This window comes from Phyllopteryx taeniolatus, chromosome 6 (genome assembly GCF_024500385.1).
Source record: "Phyllopteryx taeniolatus isolate TA_2022b chromosome 6, UOR_Ptae_1.2, whole genome shotgun sequence".
NCBI lineage: Eukaryota > Metazoa > Chordata > Actinopteri > Syngnathiformes > Syngnathidae > Phyllopteryx > Phyllopteryx taeniolatus.
In genome coordinates this window covers 24,279,052-24,301,243 of record NC_084507.1, presented here as the reverse complement: position 1 = coordinate 24,301,243, position 22,192 = coordinate 24,279,052, and the positions used below count along the sequence as shown (strand labels likewise).

Here is a 22,192-nt window from a genome sequence, read left to right as displayed (position 1 = left end):
AATTTTAAAAACGCTGGGACCGGTGGCATACAAGACTGAGAAAGTTGAGGAATGCTCATCAAACACCTGTTTGGAACATCCCACAGGTGAACAGGCGAATTGGAAGCAGGTGGGTGCTATGATTGAGCAATTCAGGGAAGCTCCTTTTATACCCAGTCATTCACAAGCAAAGATGGGGCGAGGTTCACCTCTTTGTGAACAAGTGCGTGAGAAAATAGTCGGACAGTTTAAGGACAATGTTCCTCAACGTACAATTGCAAGGAATTTAGGGATTTCATCATCTACGGTCCATAATATCGTCAAAAGGTTCAGAGAATCTGGAGAAATCACTGCATGTAAGCAGCAAGGCCGAAAACCAACATTGAATGCCTGTGACCTTTGATCCCTCAGGCAACACTGCATCAAAAACCAGCATCAATGTGTAAAGGATATCACCACATGGGCTCAGGAAAACCAATGTCAGTAAATACAGTTCGGCGCTACACCCGTAAGTGCAACTTGAAACTCTACAATGAAAAGCAAAAGCCATTTATCAACAACACACAGAAACGCCGCCGGCTTCTCTGGGCCCGAGCTCATCTAAGATGGACTGACGCAAAGTGGAAAAGTGTTCTGTCGTCCGACGAGTCCGCATGTCAAATTGTTTTTGGAAATTGTAGACGTCGTGTCCTCCAGGACAAAGAGGAAAAGAACCATGCGGACTGTTATGGGCGCAAAGTTCAAAAGCCAGCATCTGTGATGGTAGGGCTGTGTTAGTGCCAATGGCATGGGTAACTTACACATCGGTGAAGGCACCATTAATGCTGAAAGGTACATACAAGTTTTGGAGAAACATATGCTGCCATCCAAGCAACGTCTTTTTCATGGACGCCCCTGCTTATTTGAGCAAGACAATGCCAAACCACATTCTGCACGTGTTACAACAGCGTGGCTTCGTAGTAAAAGAGTGAGGGTACTAGACTGGCCTGCCTTCAGTCCAGACCTGTCTCCTATTGAAAATGTGTGTCGCATTATGAAGCGCAAAATATGACGACGGAGACCCCGGACTGTTGAACAGCTGAAGCTGTACATCAAGCAAGAATGGGAAAGAATTCCACCCCCATGGGAGAAACAGGGGATGCATCTCCTAGCATCTCTGCAGAGGGAACAGGAGTGGGTGCTCCAATGCAGCTGGAGCAGACACTCCAGGTCCCGACCCAGTGGAAGCAAATGCGACAGGAGCAGAAGATACAGGCGTGCCAGGCCACAGTCCCCAACCTACTCAACAGCGACTTATTTGACAGTTTCCCACCATCGACTATAGTGCGCGCTCTGGTTGCCATAACAAGTGGGACAGAGTGCTGTTTGTAAAAATAGCTCTTGTTCTGGCTGCCCTGCTAATAATACGCTGGTCGGTCATTAGTCACTAGAGCATAAAGCATATATACAAAGTATATATATGTGCTAGGTGATCTTTTTCTTCCTGCACCTGAGCAGGGCTCGAGCCAAATGGAGGACTCTCAAAAGACATGAGCCCACTTCCGGGGGGAGCCCCTGCCAAGGAGGGAGGCCCTCAGGAGCCAAAGCCATTGGCCCTGAGAATAATACTACATGCGCCTCCTGGTCCAGCCGTGAAGGTCCCAGCAGGAGGACCCTCTGCCACTTCCGTTGATCCCAGTCTGAAGGGGTTTACCTTCCCTCTTCTACCTTCAATGTTCATGCCCCTTGCAACGGCAGCAGATCCGCCACCTCTCATGCACCCCTCCCCACCACTGTTTGCAGGCCCGCCTACAACAGAGGCCCGTGGTTCCTGCCTCCCCCTTGGCTGTATTGTGGAAGTTCCTCCTGTCCACCGAGAGCCTGTCTCACCTCTTCCCGAAACGCCGCACAACACTCTTCCTTTCTCAGCTTCCACCACATGGTTGTCTGCTCTGTCTTTGTCTTCTTAATCTTCCTCCCCATCACCAGAGTCATTTTACACACCACCATCCTATGCTGTCTCGCCACACTCTCCCCTCCCACTACCTTACAGTCAGTAACCTCCTTCAGATGACACTGTCTGCACAAGATGTAATCCACCTGCATGCTTCAACCTCCGCTCTTGTAGCTCACTTTATGTTCCTGGCTCTTCTGGAAAAAAAAGTGTTCGCAACAGCCATTTCCATCCTTTTGCCAAAGTCTACCACCATCTGTCGCTCCAAGTTCCTTTCCTGGATGCTAAATATACCCATCACTTCTTCATCACCTCTGTTTCCTTTACCAACATGTCCATTACAATCTGAAGCAATCAAGACTCTCTCTCTGTCCGGGATGCTCAAAACTACTTAATCTAGCTCCTGCCAGAATTTCTCTTTCGCCTCTAGGTAACATCCTACCTGTGGGGCATAGCCACTAATCACATTATACATCCATCCATCCATTTTCTGAGCCGCTTCTCCTCACTAGGGTCGCGGGCACATTATACATAACACCCTCAATTACAGGTTTCAGCCTCATCACTCGATCTGATACTCTTTTCACCTCCAAGACATTCTTAGCCAACTCTTCTTTTCAAATAACGCCTGACTCCATTTCTCTTCCCATCTGCACCATGGTAAAATAACTTCAACCCTGTCCGTAAACCTCTCGCCTTACTGCCCTTCCACCTGATCTCCTGGACACACAATCTATCAACATTGCATGGTACTGCAATGTGTTAGCGCCTTGTATGTATCTGTGCAATCACTTTGCTCTCCCTGTTTCAGTAAGATCAGAATTAAAGGGAGAATAGAGGCTTGCTTGTCTCTGTCTCAGGCATAGTGCCTCTAGAAGACCAAGTTAAGTATTTAATAAGATGTTATTAATCAAAAACTGTCAAGCTGTCTGAGGAGCAGCATGTAATCTACCACACTGCAATGGAAGGTTTAGAACATACATCACCCACTATGGATTATCATACGCTAAATCAACAACTTAAGGTTAGAAGCTACAAAAAGTACAGCTGTCTCAGTGAAGGTCACTCCAATTATATTTGATAATTATAAGCGCATCCCCATAAGCTACTTTTCCATAACAGGTGTCTCTTATGAATATAAATCAGAACAAGAAGCCGATGTGTGGTAGGATTAAGGTAACTGTCCAGTTTTTACAGGAGCGACAACGCTCCCAATGTCAATGTGACAGAAGACGACCGAGCTTCCATTAGAGGAGAGTTAGCAGTAGGTACACACTTCAATCTGAGCTGCACCATGAAAATGGGAATGCGCTGGCCACATTTTCCATGTACTCTATGAAATTAATCTTCATGGTTATTAAAAAAGAGACTTCTTGGACCAATTATGATCCATAAATAATGTATATAATTGCCTGAATAATCAAGCTTTTGTGTTGAAAGACCAGTCATGTTCATTACCACGAGGCATTTCAAACAATTTTGGGAGGAAACCAAGATTCATCATGAAGTCATAACAAAACAGGCAACATTATAAACATGTATGTATCCATTGGGATGATTGTACAAGATCATAATTTGGCGCTTTGCATTATACGATATGTAGCAAGTATAATGTCTCCTGTTGTTTTAACCAAAAAGAAGCTACTTGCCTACTTTTCGCATGTACCCTTGACCAAATGTTAGGTAGAGTCTGGAACATTATGTAGGACGTAACGATATAGTGAGACAGTTCAAAACAGAATTCATACGGAACCTCCCTGACCTCTAAAAGAGAGAAAGAGAGGGAGGAAGCAGACAGTGTATGAGATTACTTCAGATGTCTTGCGCTTTCCCATTGCCTCTTGGAAAACATGTCTGCTCCGTGGCTCGACACTGGCACCAAGTGGAATAAATAGAGCATTGCCAAAGCCTTCGAGTAAAATTATACACATGACAGGGATCATGGCTGCCGTGTATTTCTCAGGAAACAAGTGTCTTTTGATGCTTCATCATGAGCAAACGAAAAATCCATCAGCTGTTCATTGGTCAACAGAATATGAGGCAATCCCCATTATTTCCACGTTTCTATTTCTTGTTTCAATGATAGTCTCCATCTCATTCCTAGTGATTATTTGTCGAATTTCTACACTTTCCTTCTTTTGACGAGGACAAAAGCTTGGATTTAAATGTCAAGGCTGCTGCAGTAGCTGTCCCCTAGTTCACTGTCTGTGTGACCTACATTAGATCACTTGAAAACAGAGCATAGCAGTCGTATTCTCGCATTGAACAGACTGTCTGACGGCAAGGGAATGTGCGACAAGAAGTGACAAACAGGAGAAGAGGCTAACCTTAGCGGTTCCTCATCACACACACCCTCACGCTGAATTTTCATGAAACTATTCTTTTTATAATGATTGAATTTTTTTGAAAACTATATTGAACCGATGAGAGTACGCTGGCATGTTTTGACTGCTGCGCCTTGGGGTCGGTGCTGCGCGGTGGGGCGGCCCTCTCTGTCTGTGCTTGTCGTGCCTGACGGGCCCGACCTCCAGGAGCCATGCCTCTTAATCACTCACTGAACAAACTCTTTCACCATTCACTGGAAATATTTGTTTCTTTTTTTCACTTGTCACATCCGGGCACATACACATATTCAGGGTTTCTTGGGGAGCTGACGTGGGGTCGGGGTTGGGTTGTCAGACCGGGTACGACCGAGTAAGTCAGTGCTGTTTCCTGGTCCAGGCGCCCTGCCCCTCCGCACTCTCTGCCCCCCCCCCAGATTTTTATGCATTACACACACTCATCCCCGTCCTTTTAATGCACCACATACACCCATCTCTGGGGGGGAGGCGGGTTTTAGGTGGGTGGGGTTTGGCTGTTCGGCAGCAGTACCTGGCAACCCTGCCCCCACCCAAACCAGGCTCACTGGCCTTTACAGATTTTAATGCACCACACGACTCGGGGGGCACTGATACAACAGAGTAGGGCCAATGACTGCCAATCGGGGACCTGGCAGGCAAAATAACGGGGGGGGGGGGGGGGGGGGGGGGAGCTGGGTTTTCAATAGCCTCATGGCGGTGCCCCTGAGGCCAGGCCCCTCGGGCTGGATGGCTGCTTGGCGTGGGGGCTCCCCTCTCATGACCTGCGGCTGCACTCTGGATTCCCCCACCCTCCTTATAATTCCCTTGTCGGACACCCCTATCTGCCCTGTTTTCCACCAAACAAGGGACACGGTCTCGCCCTTGGGCTGGGATTGGCTGCATTGTGGGGCCCTGCTGGTTGGGGGGGCGTCTTGCTCTCCTAGGGGTGGGGTGGGGAGCGTTGATGGTTGGGTGCGAGGGGCAGTGGGGGTGGCATTGTGTCCCTGCGGCCTCCTCCGGGTGGCCGGTTTACGGGACTACGGAGGCCACCGAACCGGAACCCCTCTACGTCTCGACTGTGCCTAGAAATTCTGTCCAGAAAAGTTATGAACAGAATCGGTGACACAGGGTAGCCTTGGCGGAGTCCAACACTCACCGGAAACGAGTCAGACTTACTGCCCGCAGCGCGGACCAAACTCTGACACTGGTTGTACAGAGACCGAACAGCTCGTATCAGGCGTACCCCATACTCCCAAAGCACCCCCCACAGGACTCCCTGAGGGACACGGTCAAACGCCTTCTCCAAGTCCACAAAACACATGTAGACTGGTTGGGCGAACTCCCATGCACCCTCGAGGACTCTGCCAATGGTGTAGAGCTGGTCAACTGTTCCATGGCCAGGACGAAAACAACACTGCTCCTCGTGAATCTGAGATTCTCTCCAGCACCCCTAAATAGACCTTACCAGGGAGGCTGAAGAGTGTGATACCCCTGTAGTACCCGGGGGACCATCACCCCAGTCTGCCAATCCAGAGGCACTGTCCCGAATGTCCACACAATGTTGCAGAGGTGTGTCAATCAGGACAGCCCCACAACATCCAGAGCATTTAGGAACTCCGGACGAATCACATCTACCCCCAGGGCCTTGCCACTGAGGAGCTTTTTAACCACCTTGGTGACCTCAACCCCAGAGATGGGAGAGCCCGCCTCAGAGAACCCAGACTCTGCTTCCTCATGGGAAGGCGTGTAAGTGGAATTGAGGAGGTCTTCGAAGTATTCTCCCCACCGACTCACAACGTCCCCAGTCGAGGTCAGCAGTCCCCCAGCCTCACTATACACAGTGTTGATGGTGCACTGCTTCCCCTTCCTGAGACTCCGGATGGTGGACAAGAATTTCCTCGAAGCCGTCCGGCGGTTGTTCTCCATGGCCTCACTAAACTCCTCCCATGTCCAAGTTTTTGCATCAGCGACCACCAAAGCTGCATTCCACTTGGCCAACCAGTACCCATCAGCTGCTTCAGGAGTCCCAGAGGCCAAAAAGGCCCGATAGGACTCCTTCAGCTTGACGGCACACCTGCTGGGCGCCTCTCACCGTGGGCAATTCCGGAGTGGAAGAGAGTCTAACCCCCCTAAAGAGGACTGGTACCTGAGCCCAAGCCGTATGTGGAAGCGAGCCCGACTATATCTAGTCAGAACTTCTCAACCTCACACACCAGCCCGGGCTACTTCCCTGCCAGAGAGGTGACATTCGTCCCTAGAGCCAGCTTCTGTAGCCTGGGATTGGATTGACATGGTCCCCGCCTTCGGCCACCGCCCAGCTCACACTGCACCCAACCCTTATGGCCCCTCCCACAGGTGGTGAGCCCATGGGAAGGGGGAATCACTGTTACCTTTTCGGGCTGTGCCCAGCCAGGCCCCCAGGAGGAGAGGTCTTAGAAGACAATTCAACATCTTCTGAGACAAACAGAACAGTCCAGTTGCGATCAATTCAGGACCCTGAGAATATCCTCTTAAACATATTTTCTGGCCGATTGGGTTTCAAAAGTTACTTTTGCTCTTAACTATCTACACCTCCTACGAACTAACTGTAGCACATTTGCCAATTAGATGTCCCTAAAACAAACACAACATACAGCGATGTAGCTCAAAATACAGTGACTTCAAAGCATTTGATTCAACCAAATCATTTTTAATATTTCCACTAACATGAATATGAAAGGCTGTGTTTTGAGCAATGATTACAATAAAATGTCCATGCACGAGGATTTTTTTCTTTTTTCAAAGATTCATCAAAAGTAAGCTCACGAGATAAAAATGCAATTTGTTTTGAGTTTCATTTTCCCAACATATATTCAATATTCAATACCTATATTCATATGTATATATATATATTCAGCCTTTATTACAGCAATTTCCTTTATACAGCAGCATGTTATCATTTATACATTTTTCATGTCATCTGAATTCAAGACATAAATGCTGTCTTTTGAGGTCATCATTGTGTGTTTGTTCTTCACTCCTCTTCACTTGCAGGTCTTAGCAATGGGACTTGAAGCATTTTCTGAAACACAGGACAAACAGCAGTTAAACTCAAAATATATATTTTTTGCCCTGTTTGTGCATTGAGTCGTTTGTATGCGGTTTTAAAAACTTAAAATAATCAGCAGAAAAGCGATGGCGATCCGACATCCTCCTTGCTTTCTTAATCGGTCTTAATAGGTTTGAAAGTTGGTCTACATTCTTTACAGCATGAAAAGCTCCCTGGTCTAGATGACTCTGGATATCTTAGCATCTCCAAGACAAAGACAAAACCTAGGTTCAGAATCAGAATCACCTTCATTTGCCAAGTATGTCAAAAACACAAGGAATTTGTTTCCGGTAGTTGGCGCTGCTCTAGTACGACAGACAGTCAATTGACAAAGAATACTTTTCAGACATAAAAACATAAAAACACAGTCACTGAGCAATAAAGGATTACCAGTAATGTAGTAATACCGGTTCAATTTTTTATTATTATTCTTTTTCTGGGTCAATTGTGCAAAATGATGCTGTGTACTCAAGCAATTAGAGCAGTTTGAAATGAGTAATAGCAACAGTCTGGTGCAGTGACCATTGTGAAATTGGCACAGAGGCTTCAAGAAATTTGTGCAGTTTAAAGTGACTAGTAGTGGAATAATCTGGGACATTGTCAATTGTGCAAATGGTGCAGATACTTCTCAAGCACGAGTAGCCAGTATTGGTCAACAACAGATATGCAAGTGGTGCAGGGTGGCCAGACTACTACAGTAAGTGCACGAGGAATATATAATTGGCCCGACAGAGATGTAACAACAATCTCAAGACAAAATTGGCAGCATGTTAAATGGAATTGTAAGTTAACTGTTTAAGAAGTTAATGGCGAAAGGGAAGACGCTCTTGGAATGTCTGCTTGTTTTAGTTTTCCCGAGGGAAGGAGCTGGAAGATGTGGATGAGGAGGGTCCAAGAGGATTTTGGATGCTCTTGTCTTAGTTCTGGCAGTGTGCAAATCCTCAAGGGTGGGTAGGGGCGTACCAACAATCTTTTCAGCAGTTTTGAATTTCCATTGCAGTCGGAGTTTGTCCTTTTTTGTAGCAGCACCAAAGCAGACTGTGATGGATGAATAGAGGACTGATGCGACCACTGCTGCAGCCACAGGAAGTACATCCTCTGCTGGGCCTTTTTGAGGATGGAATTGATGTTGATCTCCCACTTCAGGTCCTAAGAGACTGTATTTCCCAGGAACTTGAAGGTCTCGACTGTTGACGCAGGGCAGTTGGACAGCATGAGGGGCGGCTGTGGCCAAGGATGCCTCCTGAAGTCCACGATCATCTCTACAGTCTTGAGCGTGTTCAGCTCCAAGTTGTGTCGGCCGCACCACAGCTCCAGCCGCTCCACTTCCTGTCGTCACCGTCTTTGATGAGGCCAATGACTGTGGTGTCGTCTGCAAACTTCAGGAGTTTGACAGCTGGGTGCGTTGAGGTGCAATCGTTCGTGTAGAGAGAGAAGAGCAGCGGAGAGAGGACACAACCTTGGGGCGCTCCAGTGCTGGTGGTGCGTGTAGATGAGGTGGTGTCCCCCAGCCTCACCTGCTGTGTCTTGGCCGTCAGAAAGCTATAAAGCCACTGGCAGATGGCAGGCGAGACGCTGAGCTGGAGAAAGTTGGAGGAGAGGATTTCTGGGATAATGGTGTTGAAAGCAGAGATGAAGTCCATGAACAGGATCCTCGCATCGGTCCCAGTGCTGTCAAGGTGTTCTAGGATGAAGTGCAGTCCCATGTGGACTGCGTCATCCGCAGACCTGTTTGTTCGGAAGGCAAACTGCAGGGGGTCCAGCAGGGGACCTGTGATGTGTTTGAGGTGGTCCAGCACGAGGCGTTCAAAGGACTTCATAACCACAGATATCAGGGCGACAGGCCTGTAGTCATTCAGACCCAAGATTGCAGGTTTCTTGGGGACTGGGATGATGGTGGAGCGTTTGAAACGGGATGGTACGTCACACAGTTCCAGAGATGTATAGAAGATATAAGACTGGACCGAGCTGGTCTGCGCAGACTTTGAGGCAGGATGGGGACACAAGGTCTTGGCCTGCCGCTTTGTTGATCTTTTGTAGTTTGAAGATGCATCTCACCTCCTGTTTGTGAATGGTCAACGCAGGAGGGGGAGTCAGAGGTGTGATGATGGTCAGTGGTGCTGCTGGGTGGGTTTGGGGTGTGAAAGTGTCCTTTTAAAGTCTGCAATCAGAAGTCGTCGGCTTGTCCTTTATTGTTCTCAGCTTGGGGGGGGATGGTCGTTTGTAATTGGTTAGCGATTGTAATGCATGCCACACTGATTTAGTCCATCCATCCGTCCATCCATTTCCACAATACAAAGACTACAGTGGCAGTGTATATATATATATATAAAACTCCACGATTGCACAGTAAAACTGTTCCAGCATAAAAGTCTCCAATCTGCTTGACCTAACAGCCGAACAGGACGGGTTAAAAAACAGTTTTTTTAATTATTATTAAAACAAGAAAAAAAGATCAATCGTATTGCTTTTTGGTAGCTTGAAAACAGACTTTTGTAGACGTTACTCCATATCGCCACCTCTAAAGCCATATCGCTAATTTATTCATTAATATTTTATAATGTGCCGGGACGGTGAGCGGCTGTTTAGCACATCTGCCTCGCAGTTCTGGGGACCGGGGTTCAAATCCCAAACTCTGGTTTCCTCCCACATCCCAAAAACATGCGTGGTAGGTTGATTGAAGACTCTAAATTGCCCGTAGGTGTGAATGTGAGTGCCAATGGTTGTTTGTTTCTATGTGCCCTGCGATTGGCTGGCGACCGGTTCAGGGTGTAACCCGCCTCCCGCCCGAAGATAGCTGGGATAGGCTCCAGGAGCCCGCGACCCTAGTGAGGATAAGCAGGAAAGAAAATATAATAATTTACAGTATCAAAAGCTTTTATTAGGTCGATGAAATCCCAGTAGTGAATTCTTTATCCATGCTAATAGTGCTGGGTGATCTTTTTCCCTCCCCAATGTCAATATTCAATGACTCCATATTTATAATATTTAAGTTTATAAATGTATAAAACTGGACCAGACTAAATTGCTTTACATTATAAATCTGAAGGTTTATTTAACAATTATTAGCATCACAAAGAAATAAGCTCCTTTTCCTTCCAGGTATTTCAAAATATAGTTATCTCAAAATGAGTGTTGCACCGACATGAAAATTCTTGACCAAGACCAAAACAATTTAAATGAGAAACCCAAGGCCAAAAACCCAAACACTGGAAGAAATTAGTCTGCCAATTATTAGTAAAATTGCACTTATGGCTATGACTCCAGAGCTGTCAACCTATAGAAATTCATGTCCATAACAATTTGTCTGAATTTCCATATTTTGTAAACTATCTCACAAACATCACAGTTATTGCAGTATATTATGTAAAAGGATGAAAATAATTCTGCATATTGTTCAATTGCACAACATAATCATTACTCTATAACTGTATTCGTGAATAAATTATAGCTTCAATATTAGTTATTTGAATGTATTTCTTAGGGTTTGGCTCTGGCAACCACGCACTTAAACATGCTCAGTCTGCCGGAAATCAAGAAGAAGAAGAAGACACGTGACGTCATGTGGAACGAATACAATGCCGTGATCTGACAGATTCTTGATAATGCCACACTGTGCAAACCCAACTGTCAGACAGTGACGGTCGGCGTCTGGTGACTGGGCCTGCACCCATGGGGCCCGGCTAGGGACAGCCCAAAGCGCCAACGTGGGTCCTCCTTCCCATCGGCTCATCACCTATGGGAGTGGCCAAGGGCGTTGGGTGCGAAGAAAGCTGGGCGTAAGCAGAAGGTGGGGACCTTGACGATCCGATCCTCGGCTTCAGACGCTAGCTCTAGTGACATGGAATGTCACCTCTCTGGCAGGCAAAGACCCTGAGCTTTTTTGTGAGGTCGAGAAATTCCGGCGAGACATAGTTGGGCTCGCGTCGACACACGGCTTGGGCTCCGGTACCAGTCTACTTGAGAGGGGTTGGACTCTCTTCCACTCTGGAGTTGCGCATGGTGAGTGGCGCCAAGCAGGTCTGGGCATACTGATCGATTGATTTCAACGCTCACGTGGGTAATGAGAGTGAGACCTGGAAGGGCGTGATTGGGAAGAACGGCCTCTCCCGATCAGAACCCAAGCTGTGTTTTGTTATTGGACTTCTGTGCTCGTCAAGGACTGTCCATAACAAACACCAGTGTTAAAACATAAAGGTGTCCATACATGCACTTGGCACAAGGACACCGTAGGCCGCAGTTCGATGATTGACTTTGTGGCTGTGTCATTGGACTTCCTGATTCCAACCTGGTGGTTAGTTGGCTCCGATGGTGGGGAAGATGCTGGCCCGACCTGGCAGACCCAAAAGTATTGTGAGGGTCTGCTGGGAATGTCTGGCAGAGTCCCCTGTCAGATAGAGTTTCAACTCCCACCTCCCACAGAAATTCGAACACGTCCCGAGGGAGGCAGGAGACATTGAGTCCCAGTGGACCATGTGCCGTGCCTTCATTGTTGAGGAGGCCACAACTGAGGCTGTAAGGTGGTCAGTGCCTGTCGTGGATGCACCAGCGGTAAGGGATGCCGTCAAGCTGAAGAAGGAGTATTATCAAACTTTTCTGGTCAGTGGGACTCTGGAGGCAGCTGATGGATACCGGCTGGATTGCAACTTTGGGTGTCGGTGAAGCCATGGAGAACGACTTCCGGGCGGCTTTAAGGAAAATCTGGTCCACCATCTGGTGTCCCAGCTGAGGAAGTAGTGGAAACTTGGGACATTGTGAATCGGTGGGCCAAATACTTAGAAGACCTCCTCAATTCCACCGACACACCTTCCTATGAGGAAGCAGAGTCTGGCTACTCTGAGGTGGGTTCTCCCATCTCTGTGGTTGAATTTACTGGGGTGGTTAAAAAGCTCCTTGGTGGCAGGGCCCCAGGGTTGGATAAGATTCACCCAGAGTTCCTAAAGGCTCTGGATGTTGTGGGGCTGTCTTGGCTGATAAACCTCTGCAACATCGCGTGGACTTTGGGGACAATGACCCTGAAGGGGAACCGGATGGTGTGTTACACCTCCTCAGCCTTCCTGGTAAGGTCTATTCAGGTGTTCTGGAGAGGAAGGTCTGTCTGGAAATTGAACCTCAGATTCAGGATGAGCAGTGTGGTTTTCTTCCTGGCCGTGGAACAGCTCTACAAACTCATCAAGATCCTCAAAGTTGCATTGGAGTTTGCCCAAACAGTCTATGTGTGCTGTGTGGGCATGAAGAAGGCATTTGACCGTGTACCTTGGGGAGTCCTGTGGGGGGTGCTCCGGGAGTATGGGGTACCGGACTCCCTGTACGACCGGTGGCAGAGTTTGGTCCACATTGCCGGCAGTAAGTCGGATTCGTTTTCGGTGAGCGTTGGACTCCACCAAGGCTGCCCTTTGTCACCCATTCTGTTGATTACCTTTATGGAGAGAATATCTAGGCAGAGACGGAGTGTTTAGGGGGTCCAGTTTAGGTGACATCAGTAGCACGTTACTGCTTTTTGCAGATGATGTCGTTCTGATGGCTTCATCAAGCCATGATCCCAAACTCTCGCTGGAATGGTTTGCAGCTGTGTGTGAAGCGACTGGGATGAAAATCAGCACCTCCAAATCTGAGACCATGGTCCTCAGTCGGAAAAAGGTGTCCTCCCCTCTCTAGGTCGGGAATAAGATCCTTCCTCAAGTTAAGGGGTTCAAGTATCTTGGGGTCTTGTTCACCGATGAGAGAAGAATAAAACGGGAGCGCAACAGGCGGATCAGTGCAGTATCTGCAGTGATGCGGACGTTGTACCGGTCCGTTGTGGCGAAGAAGGAGCTAAGCATCAAGGTGAAGCTCAATTTACCGGTCGATCTATGTTCCTACCCTCACCTATGGTCACGAGCTGTGGGTCGTGACCGAAAGAACAAGATTGGGGATACAAGCGGCCGAAATGAGTTTCCTCCTCAGGGTGTCCGGGCTCTCCCTTAGCGATAGGGTGAGAAGCTTGGTCATCCGGGATTGACAATTTAGAGTTGTCAATTAACCTAGCATGCATGTTTTTGGAATGTGGGAGGAAACCGGAGTGCCCGGAGAAAACCCACGCAGGCACGGGGAGAACATAGGAAACTCCACACAGGCGGGGCCGAGGATTGAACCCCGGTCCTCAGAACTGTGAGGCAGACGCTGTAACCAGTCGTCCACCGTGCCGCCTAATGCTAATTAATTTAATTTAATTTAATTAAGTTAAAGAAATGCTAGGTTTAAACTGAAATTGATTTATGCTTGTGTTTGAAATTGTCCCACTGAAACTGTTTCGAGACAATAAAATGCACAATGGGAGTTAATGCACAAAAACTGTTGATTATATCAAAAAGGTAACAGTTTGGTCGGTCATTATGAAGTGACATGTTTTACTTTTTTTCTTTTATATTCATAATTGCTCCTTAAACAAGCAAAAATGTAGTTTATGTGAATACTTGATTATTCGACGCAATTTTCTGTAGGATACTGGAGAACTAAATATTCGATAGCCTGCAGCCCTGCATTCAACTCCGCTGTTATAATGGCATATTTTTATTGTTTAATAAAACCGCTGCTTCAGGTCCCTGTGGGAATAACCTGCAATAAAAATTGCTCCTCAAAATTAGAAAGTTGTTACTCAAATGAAGTCATTGATTAGCAGAACTGCTCCTCAAAGGAAAAAAAGAAAACATTTTGAGCCTTGGGTGGAGAATTGAAGAATAAAATAGCGACCCTATGATCGTAAAGCGGAAGGAAAGAGAGATTCCTGCCAAACGAGATGGTTTGACTGCCACTGATGGGACGGAGAATGAGAACAGATGAAAGCTTTCCTTGACTACTGCATGCAACTCCAACTAAGAGTGCCACACCCTTTTTCTGCCTCTCCGTTTCCTGAGAGAGTCTGTGGGCGATAAGCTTCGCTGAAGCTTCTCGGCACTTGCTCCATTCAAACGACACGGATGTGCCAAAGCAATTCAGGCAGGCAGAGAGAAGTCTGACAAGCTAACAGTTATACTCAACCAACAGGAAACATGAGTTGGAAAAATGGAGCCAAAAAGAAAAACAAAAACAAAAAAAAACATCTTATGAATCAAAATGATCCATGAAAGCAAACAAAGAATAGTAAAATACCTTGAAATGACCTAAAAATAAAAACAAAAAAACAATTCAAACAAAACTTATGGCCTGAATTTAGCAACCGTAGAAACCCGAGTTATAAAAGAGTAGTAGTTTTACCTTTTTTTTGAGTGCCTCCATTGATTCAAAATCCTGACGAGCCAGTTTGATCGCAATATGTTTGGGAACATCTGGAACCAGGAAGGCCAGGACAAACTTGAAGGCCAGCAGTCCGTGCTGAAATTGCAGTTAACATAGGATATATATTTTACATGGCCATTTCATCTTATGTCACTTGGAAGACTTGGAAGAAGGGATCACTATGACAAAATAATTATAAAAATACTGAATAACAAAATGTCATGGCAGAGTGTACTTCTGGGGGCAGCTGTAAAAACAGAAAAGGCAGTTGTCATAAAATGGTTTCCATTTCTGAAAGCTCTGTTTTAAGACTTGCTTGATATACAGGTCATCTAATCTCATCTCAAGAAATTTGAATATGCTCGAAAATTCTATTTATTTCAACACTCATACATTATAGAGATTCATTAAACACTTGGAAAAATACTCTTCAGAGGGGTAATTCCTGCCTAATTTCTACATTAAAACTGTTAAACCTTTACATTTGAAACATTGTCATTTTTTGATTGTTTGTTACACAATATTGTAGTTTCTGGACAGTGAATTATGCATTTTCATTTGCTGTAAGATGTAATCATCAATATTATACATACAGTGGGTACGGAAAGTATTCAGTCCCCCTAAAATGTTTCCCTCTTTGTTATATTGCAGCCATTTGCTAAAATCATTCAAGTTCATTTTTTCCTCATTAATGTACACACAGCACCCCCAAATTTTTGCAGATTAAAAAAGAAAAACTGAAACATAGCGTATTCAGACCCTTTGCTGTGACACTCATATTTAACTCAGGTGCTGTCCATTTCTTCTGATCATCCTTGAGATGGTTAGGACACCTTCATTGGAGCCCAGCTGTGTATCAGTATTATACTGATTGGACTTGATTAGGAAAGCCACACACCTGTCTATAGAAGACCTTACAGCTCACAGTGCATGTCAGAGCAAATGAGAATCATGAGGTCAAAGGAACTGCCTGAAGAGCTCAGAGACAGAATTGTGGGCAAGGCACAGAACTGGCCAAGGTTACAAAAAAAAAAATTCTGCTACACTTAAGGTTCCTAAGAGCACAGTGACCTCCATAATCCTTAAATGGAAGACGTTTGGGACGACCAGAACACTTCCGAGAGCTGGCCGTCCGGGCAAAATGAGCAATCAGGGGAGAAGAGCCTTGGTTAGAGAGGTAATGAAGAACCCAAAGATCACTGTGGCTGAGCTCCAGAGATGCAGTCGGGAGATGGGAGAAATTTCTCGAAAGTCAACCATCACTGCAGCCCTCCACCAGTCGGGGCTTTATGGCAGAGTGGCCCGACGGAAGGAAGCCTCTCCTCAGTGCAAGACGCATGAAAGCCCGCATGGAGTTTGCTAAAACTCCACGATGGTGAGAAATAAGACTCGCAGGTCTGATGAGACCAAGATAGAACTTTTTGGCCTTAATTCTAAGCGATATGTGTGGAGAAAACCAGGCACTGCTCATCACCTGTCCAATACAGTCCCAACAGTAAAGCATGGCGGTGGCAGTATCATGCTGTGGGGGTGGTTTTCAGCTGCAGGGACAGAGAGACTGGTTGCAATCGAAGGAAAGATGAATGCTGCCAAGTACAGGGATATCCTCCAGAGTGCTCAGGATCTCAGACTGGGCCGAAGGTCACCTTCCAACAAGACAATGTCCCTAAGCACACAGCTAAAATAACCAAGGAGTGGCTTCAGAACAACTCTGTGACTGTTCTTGAATGCCCCAGCCAGAGCTATAAAAGGAGCTTCCCTGAATTTCTCAGTCATTCACAAGCAAAGATGGGGCGAGGTTCAGCTCTTTGTGAACAAGTGCGTGAGAAAATGGTCGAACAGTTTAAGGGCAATGTTCCTCAACGTACAATTGTAAGGAATTTAGGGACTTCATCATCTACGGTCCATAATATCATCAAAAGGTTCAGAAAATCTGGAGAAATCACTGCATGTAAGCGGCAAGGCCGAAAACCAACATCGAATGCCCGTGACCTTCGATCCCTCAGGCGGCACTGCATCAAAAACAGACGTCAATGTGTAAAGGATATCACCACATGGGCTCAGGAACACTTCAGAAAACCAATGTCAGTAAATACAGTTCGGCGCTACATCCGCAAATGCAACTTGAAACTCTACTATGCAAAGCAAAAGCCATTTATCAACAACACTCAGAAACGCCGCCGGCTTCTCCGGGCCCCAGCTCATCTAAGAGGGACTGATGCAAAGTGGAAAAGTGTTCTGTGGTCTGACGAGTCCACATTTCAAATAGTTTTTGGAAATTGTGGATGTCGTGTCCTCCGGACCAAAGAGGAAAAGAACCATCCGGACTGTTATGGACGCAAAGTTCAAAAGCCAGGATCTGTGATGGTATGGGGCTGTGTTAGTGCCAATGGCGTGGGGTAACTTACACATCTGTGAAGGGACCATTAATGCTGTCTCTTGAACGCAGAAATGAGTACGTGAATACAGCGTAGGTCCACCAAAATCACGTTTTCTAAATGTTTCGTGGAATGTAATATTTTTGTAGTCGGGAAATCCCTTTACTACCGAGTTTTCGAATTTTTAAATTAGGTTGAGATTTTCCTTCTGACAAAGATGAAAATGTCACATGATTTCGGCATCGAAAATCATACGTTCACAGGAATCGGAGCGTATAGAAAACTACATAAACATGATTGTCGATTATCATTCATGCTTTCTGTGAAGTTTGAAGTCGTGGCGCTCTCAGTTTAGCATCAAAGTGAGAAGCACAGAAGGCTCGAGCGGACGCCGCCGTGTTTAAATGTGGCATTTCCATATCAACTCATAAGAAATGTCTACTAAAGAGTCAAGGTTTCGGTAAGAGGTTTCCTAGGAATTTCCATTGATTTCTGGGGCAGATAAAGAAAAGTGGGAGAAAAATCCTTGATCCGTATCTGATTCTTACAAACTAGCGCTCATTGTATTCGTGTAACCCTCTATCCGGAGCAGGCTCCGCTGTGGGATTTGGAAGAGCAAATAAGCATTTAAATTTGTTTTTATTTCATCGCTTTTTAAAATATATATATATATATTTTTTTAAATGTTTGTCATGTAAAGCACATTGAGTTACCTTGTGTAGGACATGAGCAATATACATTTTTGCTTGGCTTTTGTGTGTACTGTTGATTTGCTTCCTTTACAGGATACTTGTTGTGGTTCAGGTTTTGGATGCGAAGCAGTGTGTGTTGGTAGTGCTACAGTCTTGGTACAGCAATGCCTCAACATATTGACCACTGTATCAAACTGGAAAAATTGAAATTAAAAAAATACAGAGAAACAAAAAAAAAACAAAAAATTAGTCGAGAAACCAAGTAAACACTGGACCAAACGTGGTGCCAGTGTTAAAGACGTGCGGTAAATATTTTCCTATTTTCCATTTCCAATATAATCACCTAAAATAAAAATGTTTATTTTAGGTGATTATGTCATGGTTGCGGAAGATGAAATCTTTGAACGGCCAGACATCAGAGCTTGACTGATAGTGACGAGGAGCCGGCAACGCAACGGTTTAAAAGGAAACCTAAACCTATGTAAATCCAAATAATCGGATTTTAATGTTAAAAAGTGACACTTTCTTTGGCAGTGATGCATACATCCTTTGTACTAATAGCCACCACTTGGGCGACACAGATGTTGAAAGCGATGAGGAAGGTGTTCCTCAAGACAACCAGGCCAGATCACTGCCATCAAAATCCAATTTGACTTCAACCAAAACTCAGCAGTCCCAGTCATGCTCTGCGCCAGCAGTACCAACTCCTTACCGATCATCACTTCCTGAGTCCTAACCGTCACTTCCGCCACCTGTGTCATCTCCTTACTGGTCACAGGAGTCAGTTCCATCAATAATACCGACACGATTATCCCCTTGGACATATTCTCCAAGGAAAATAAAACATGATTATTGGTTGTGCATAGTTTTATTGTCACAAAAAAGTCGAAAATTTGACATTTTTGTTGATTGTTCTTGGAATTCAGCAGTTCCTCATATTTCTCGTTTCTTTAAATCCGTTTCATGGATGGCAAATTCCACCCTCACGCCGGTCGACGGAGTCCTCATCATCACGCCCAGTGTCTACAGCTGCATCGCCTTGCTCTCGTAAGTTACCCACGACTGAACTTTCGGCTTCAATGTTTTTGTATTGATCATTACTTCTGTCAGTTGCAGATCTAGCATTCCTCTTTAATGTTGTTTGTATGGGACCATAAACAACTAACCTGCAAACACTTGTTTCTCATGATTCTTTCTTTTTAATCACTGACTGGCATGTAATGTGTAACCCTAAAGACAACAATTTGGTACTCTTCTCTCTTTCTCAGCTGCTGAATTTCACATGCTTGCACTGACGGAACAAATAAAGCATCAGCTAACACAGTTGACTGCCATGGTAAACTTGACTCCTGGAAGGAAGGTCGATGAGAGTTCACCTGAAGTACCCGATGGCATTTAGTTTCCTTTTGGGTCACTGGAGGAGGTGGAAAACTATGAGGGGAGTGGCTGAAAGAACCATTCAATTCCTCACAGAAAAACAACTTGGTATGAACTGACTTGTTTTAACATTTTAACCACTAGAGTAACCAGATGTTTAACACTATGATTATCCCTATCATCACTGTTGATGGGAATGCTGACTAGCATCTTCTGCAGAATCTGCACTTTGGGATGCTGACTAACTTCTGACTTACAGTGTGTGTTGTTTGAGGGATGCTGTTTCACGCCTGTTCGTTTTTTCCAATACATCTTCACTGTCATTCAAAGCAAATATTGAATGCTAATTTAAGGGCTGGGCGATTTGTTATTGCAATACATTTAGTGTAGATCAGAGCACGTAGCATCATACCTCCAGAATCATCATGTTTAAAATCCAAGTTCTTTTCCCCGAGAGGAGGGTTGGGCATCGAGAATCGAGAACCGATTGGAGCTGGGACTAAAGATCCGGCTCTCCCGGAACAGTTCCAATTTACAATTTTTCGGTTCCCAGTTTCGATGCCGAGTACAGGATATCCCTGTACTTGGCCGCATTCATCTTTCCTTCGATTGCAACCAGTCGTCCTGTCCCTGCCGCCGAAAAAGACCCCCACAGTATGACGCTGCCACCACCATGCTTCACTGTTCTGTTGGGACTGTATTGGACAGGTGATGAGCAGTACCTGGTTTTCTCCACACATGCCACTTTGAATTAAGGCCAAAAAGTTCTATCTTGCTCTCATCAGACCACAGAATCTCAATTCCTCTTAGGAACCTTAATTGCAGCAGAATTTGTCTTTGTAACCTTGGCCAAATCTGTGCCTGGCCACAATTCTCTCTGAGCTCTTCAGGCAGTTCCTTTGACCTCATGATTCTCATTTGCTCTGACACGCACTGTGAGCTGTAAGGTCTTCTATAGACAGGTGCGTGGCTGCTTTCCTAATCAAGTCCAATCAGTATAATACTGATACACAGCTGGGCTCCAATGAAGGTGTAGAACCATCTCAAGGATGACCAGAAGAAATGGGACAGCACCCGAGTTCAATATATGAGTGTCACAGCAAAGGGTCTGAATGATATTTCAGTTTTTCTTTTTTAATAAATCTGCAAATAATTCAACAATTCTGCTTTTTTTCTGTCAATATGGGGTGCTGCGCGTACATTACTGAGGGGAAAAAAGAACTTCAATGATTTTAGCAAATGGCTGCAATATAACAAAGAGTGAACATTTTAAGGGGGTCTGGATACTTTCCGTACCCACCGAATATATGCCCTGCGATTGGCTGGCGACCAGTTCAGGGTGTGCCTCGCCTCTCGCCTCTAGACAGCTGGGATAGGCTCCAGCACACCCGCGACCCTAGTGAGGACAAGCGGTACAGAAAATGGATAGACATTAAAACTCATGTTAAATGGGAGTCAGAACACAACTGCCAACATTTAAAGCACCAAATAAGTTCAGATGTTTGAGTATGATTTTCCTGCTGTTGCTTTTTTTTTTAGCTTTCTAGCAGAAGCATGACTGTTTTGTGCTAACAGTGACTGCTGTTTTGAGCTGTTCATAATCAGCTAGTTCCAGCAGAAGAAAAACAGCCCCTGTTCATGATGCTGCCACCACCATGCATAACCTGTATAATATCTTCAAAAATAAATGGAAATGCACACATTTATATCATCAGGATCTTTGAATTAATTTCAAAGAACATTGAAAACAGCATGTGCAGTAATATTGGCACCCCTCAAAGTTTGGTTGCACAGCCTTTGGCAGCGATGACAGCCTGCAAACCTTTCTCGTATCCAACTATAACCTTTTTGTACTTCTCAGGTGATAGTTTCTCCTACTCTTTCTTTGCAATTTGTTCAAGCTCTGGAACATTTGCAGCGTTCTTTTGCCCAATGGCAGATTTCAACTCCCCCCCCCCCCCAAAGATTTTCAATTGGATTGAGATCAGGACTCATTGACTCAATGTTTTCATTTTCGACCATTCCTTTTGAAGGTAATATAGAATACTTTATATTCTAATATGTAATTCTATAGGTAATATAATATAATATAGAGTTGCATGGTGTAACTAGTTTGGAAGGTAAGCAAGGATGTGTATTGCAGTATAATCAGATAAGGGGGTAGGAGTTTATTGCAGGAAAGCCCCCCCCATCAGGGTGTATCTGGAGACAATAAAGAACAGATGTCAAGGAAGAAAAGGACTGCGGGGAGCCACTATAAACATTCGGCGTCTGGAGCCAGCGGCAAATGGTCATCATTCTGCAGAGCAACGATGAGGTCGGATCAGACCATGGACCAATCAGACGACAGCGATTCCATACGTTCACTTTTTGAAACATTGTATAAGTCTGGGGTAGAATCAGATAGTTTTGTTCGACTACTCTATAATGCTAAGGATAAGATAGGCATAGTTACGAACCCAGAGCTCTGCAAAATGTATAGACTCCTCTGTCAGGAATAAATTGGTTGTGACTCGTAACGCATCATTATAGTTGTAGTTCTTCCACGAAAACGAACACGCATGGAACCTCGAAAGTAATAGGTGATTTTAAACACCTAGAGTCTAGAAGCTGACCGCACACCATGGCTTGTGCTCTAGAAACATCAGAAAAAGCCGACTAGAACATCTGAACTTGAGTTGGGTTTAATCTTTATGGTGGGAGGTGCTTGCTGATTCCCATTTAACATGAATTTCAATGTGAGTGGTTCATTCTGAACACAGCCACACTGCCTGTTACAATTGGGTGTGCATCCTTGTGCAACCACATTTATTTGTACTTACCTCTAAAATGTTCCTTTCAACGAAGGCTGTACAGGTCATAGGTCACAAACGAATGGTGGAAAATGTTTTGAAAGGATTTACTGTATCTTGGTGTCACTTTCTAAGATCACAAAACCTGGTATTTGAACAGCAGTAGTGAGTATCGTTGGGTGCAGTTCAGAATCTTGAGCTAATAACTTAATAACAAAAACAACAAATCAATATTTTGGACAAAACCTCCAACAGCCACATATATTTACTGGACAAATGAAGGGAATCAATTCGGGAAAATAAAATAATGTCATGTCCTTGTTGGCCCTTACCACCACCCATTGATGCCTTGATATT

The 22,192-nt window shown here is 45.2% G+C and overlaps 1 protein-coding gene across 7 annotated transcripts in view; it reads right to left on the bottom strand.

Moving 5' to 3' along the window:
- Window positions 1-6,919: 6,919 nt before the first annotated feature.
- The window catches only part of ano10a (anoctamin 10a), a 72,284-nt gene continuing 57,011 nt past the window's right edge, over window positions 6,920-22,192 (bottom strand). For 4 of the 7 annotated variants that reach the window (XM_061777641.1, XM_061777640.1, XM_061777645.1 and 1 more), the window contains 3 exons: window positions 20,344-20,439; window positions 14,576-14,692; window positions 6,920-7,312 (listed from right to left, as the gene is read on the bottom strand). In XM_061777641.1, the coding sequence (XP_061633625.1) occupies window positions 7,265-7,312; window positions 14,576-14,692; window positions 20,344-20,439 (261 nt within the window). In that variant the 3' untranslated portion in view covers window positions 6,920-7,264. Of the gene's footprint in view, window positions 7,313-14,575; window positions 14,693-20,343; window positions 20,440-21,865; window positions 22,042-22,192 lie in introns of those variants that run through there. The other 3 variants (XM_061777642.1, XR_009789145.1, XM_061777644.1) reach the window with 3 other exon arrangements.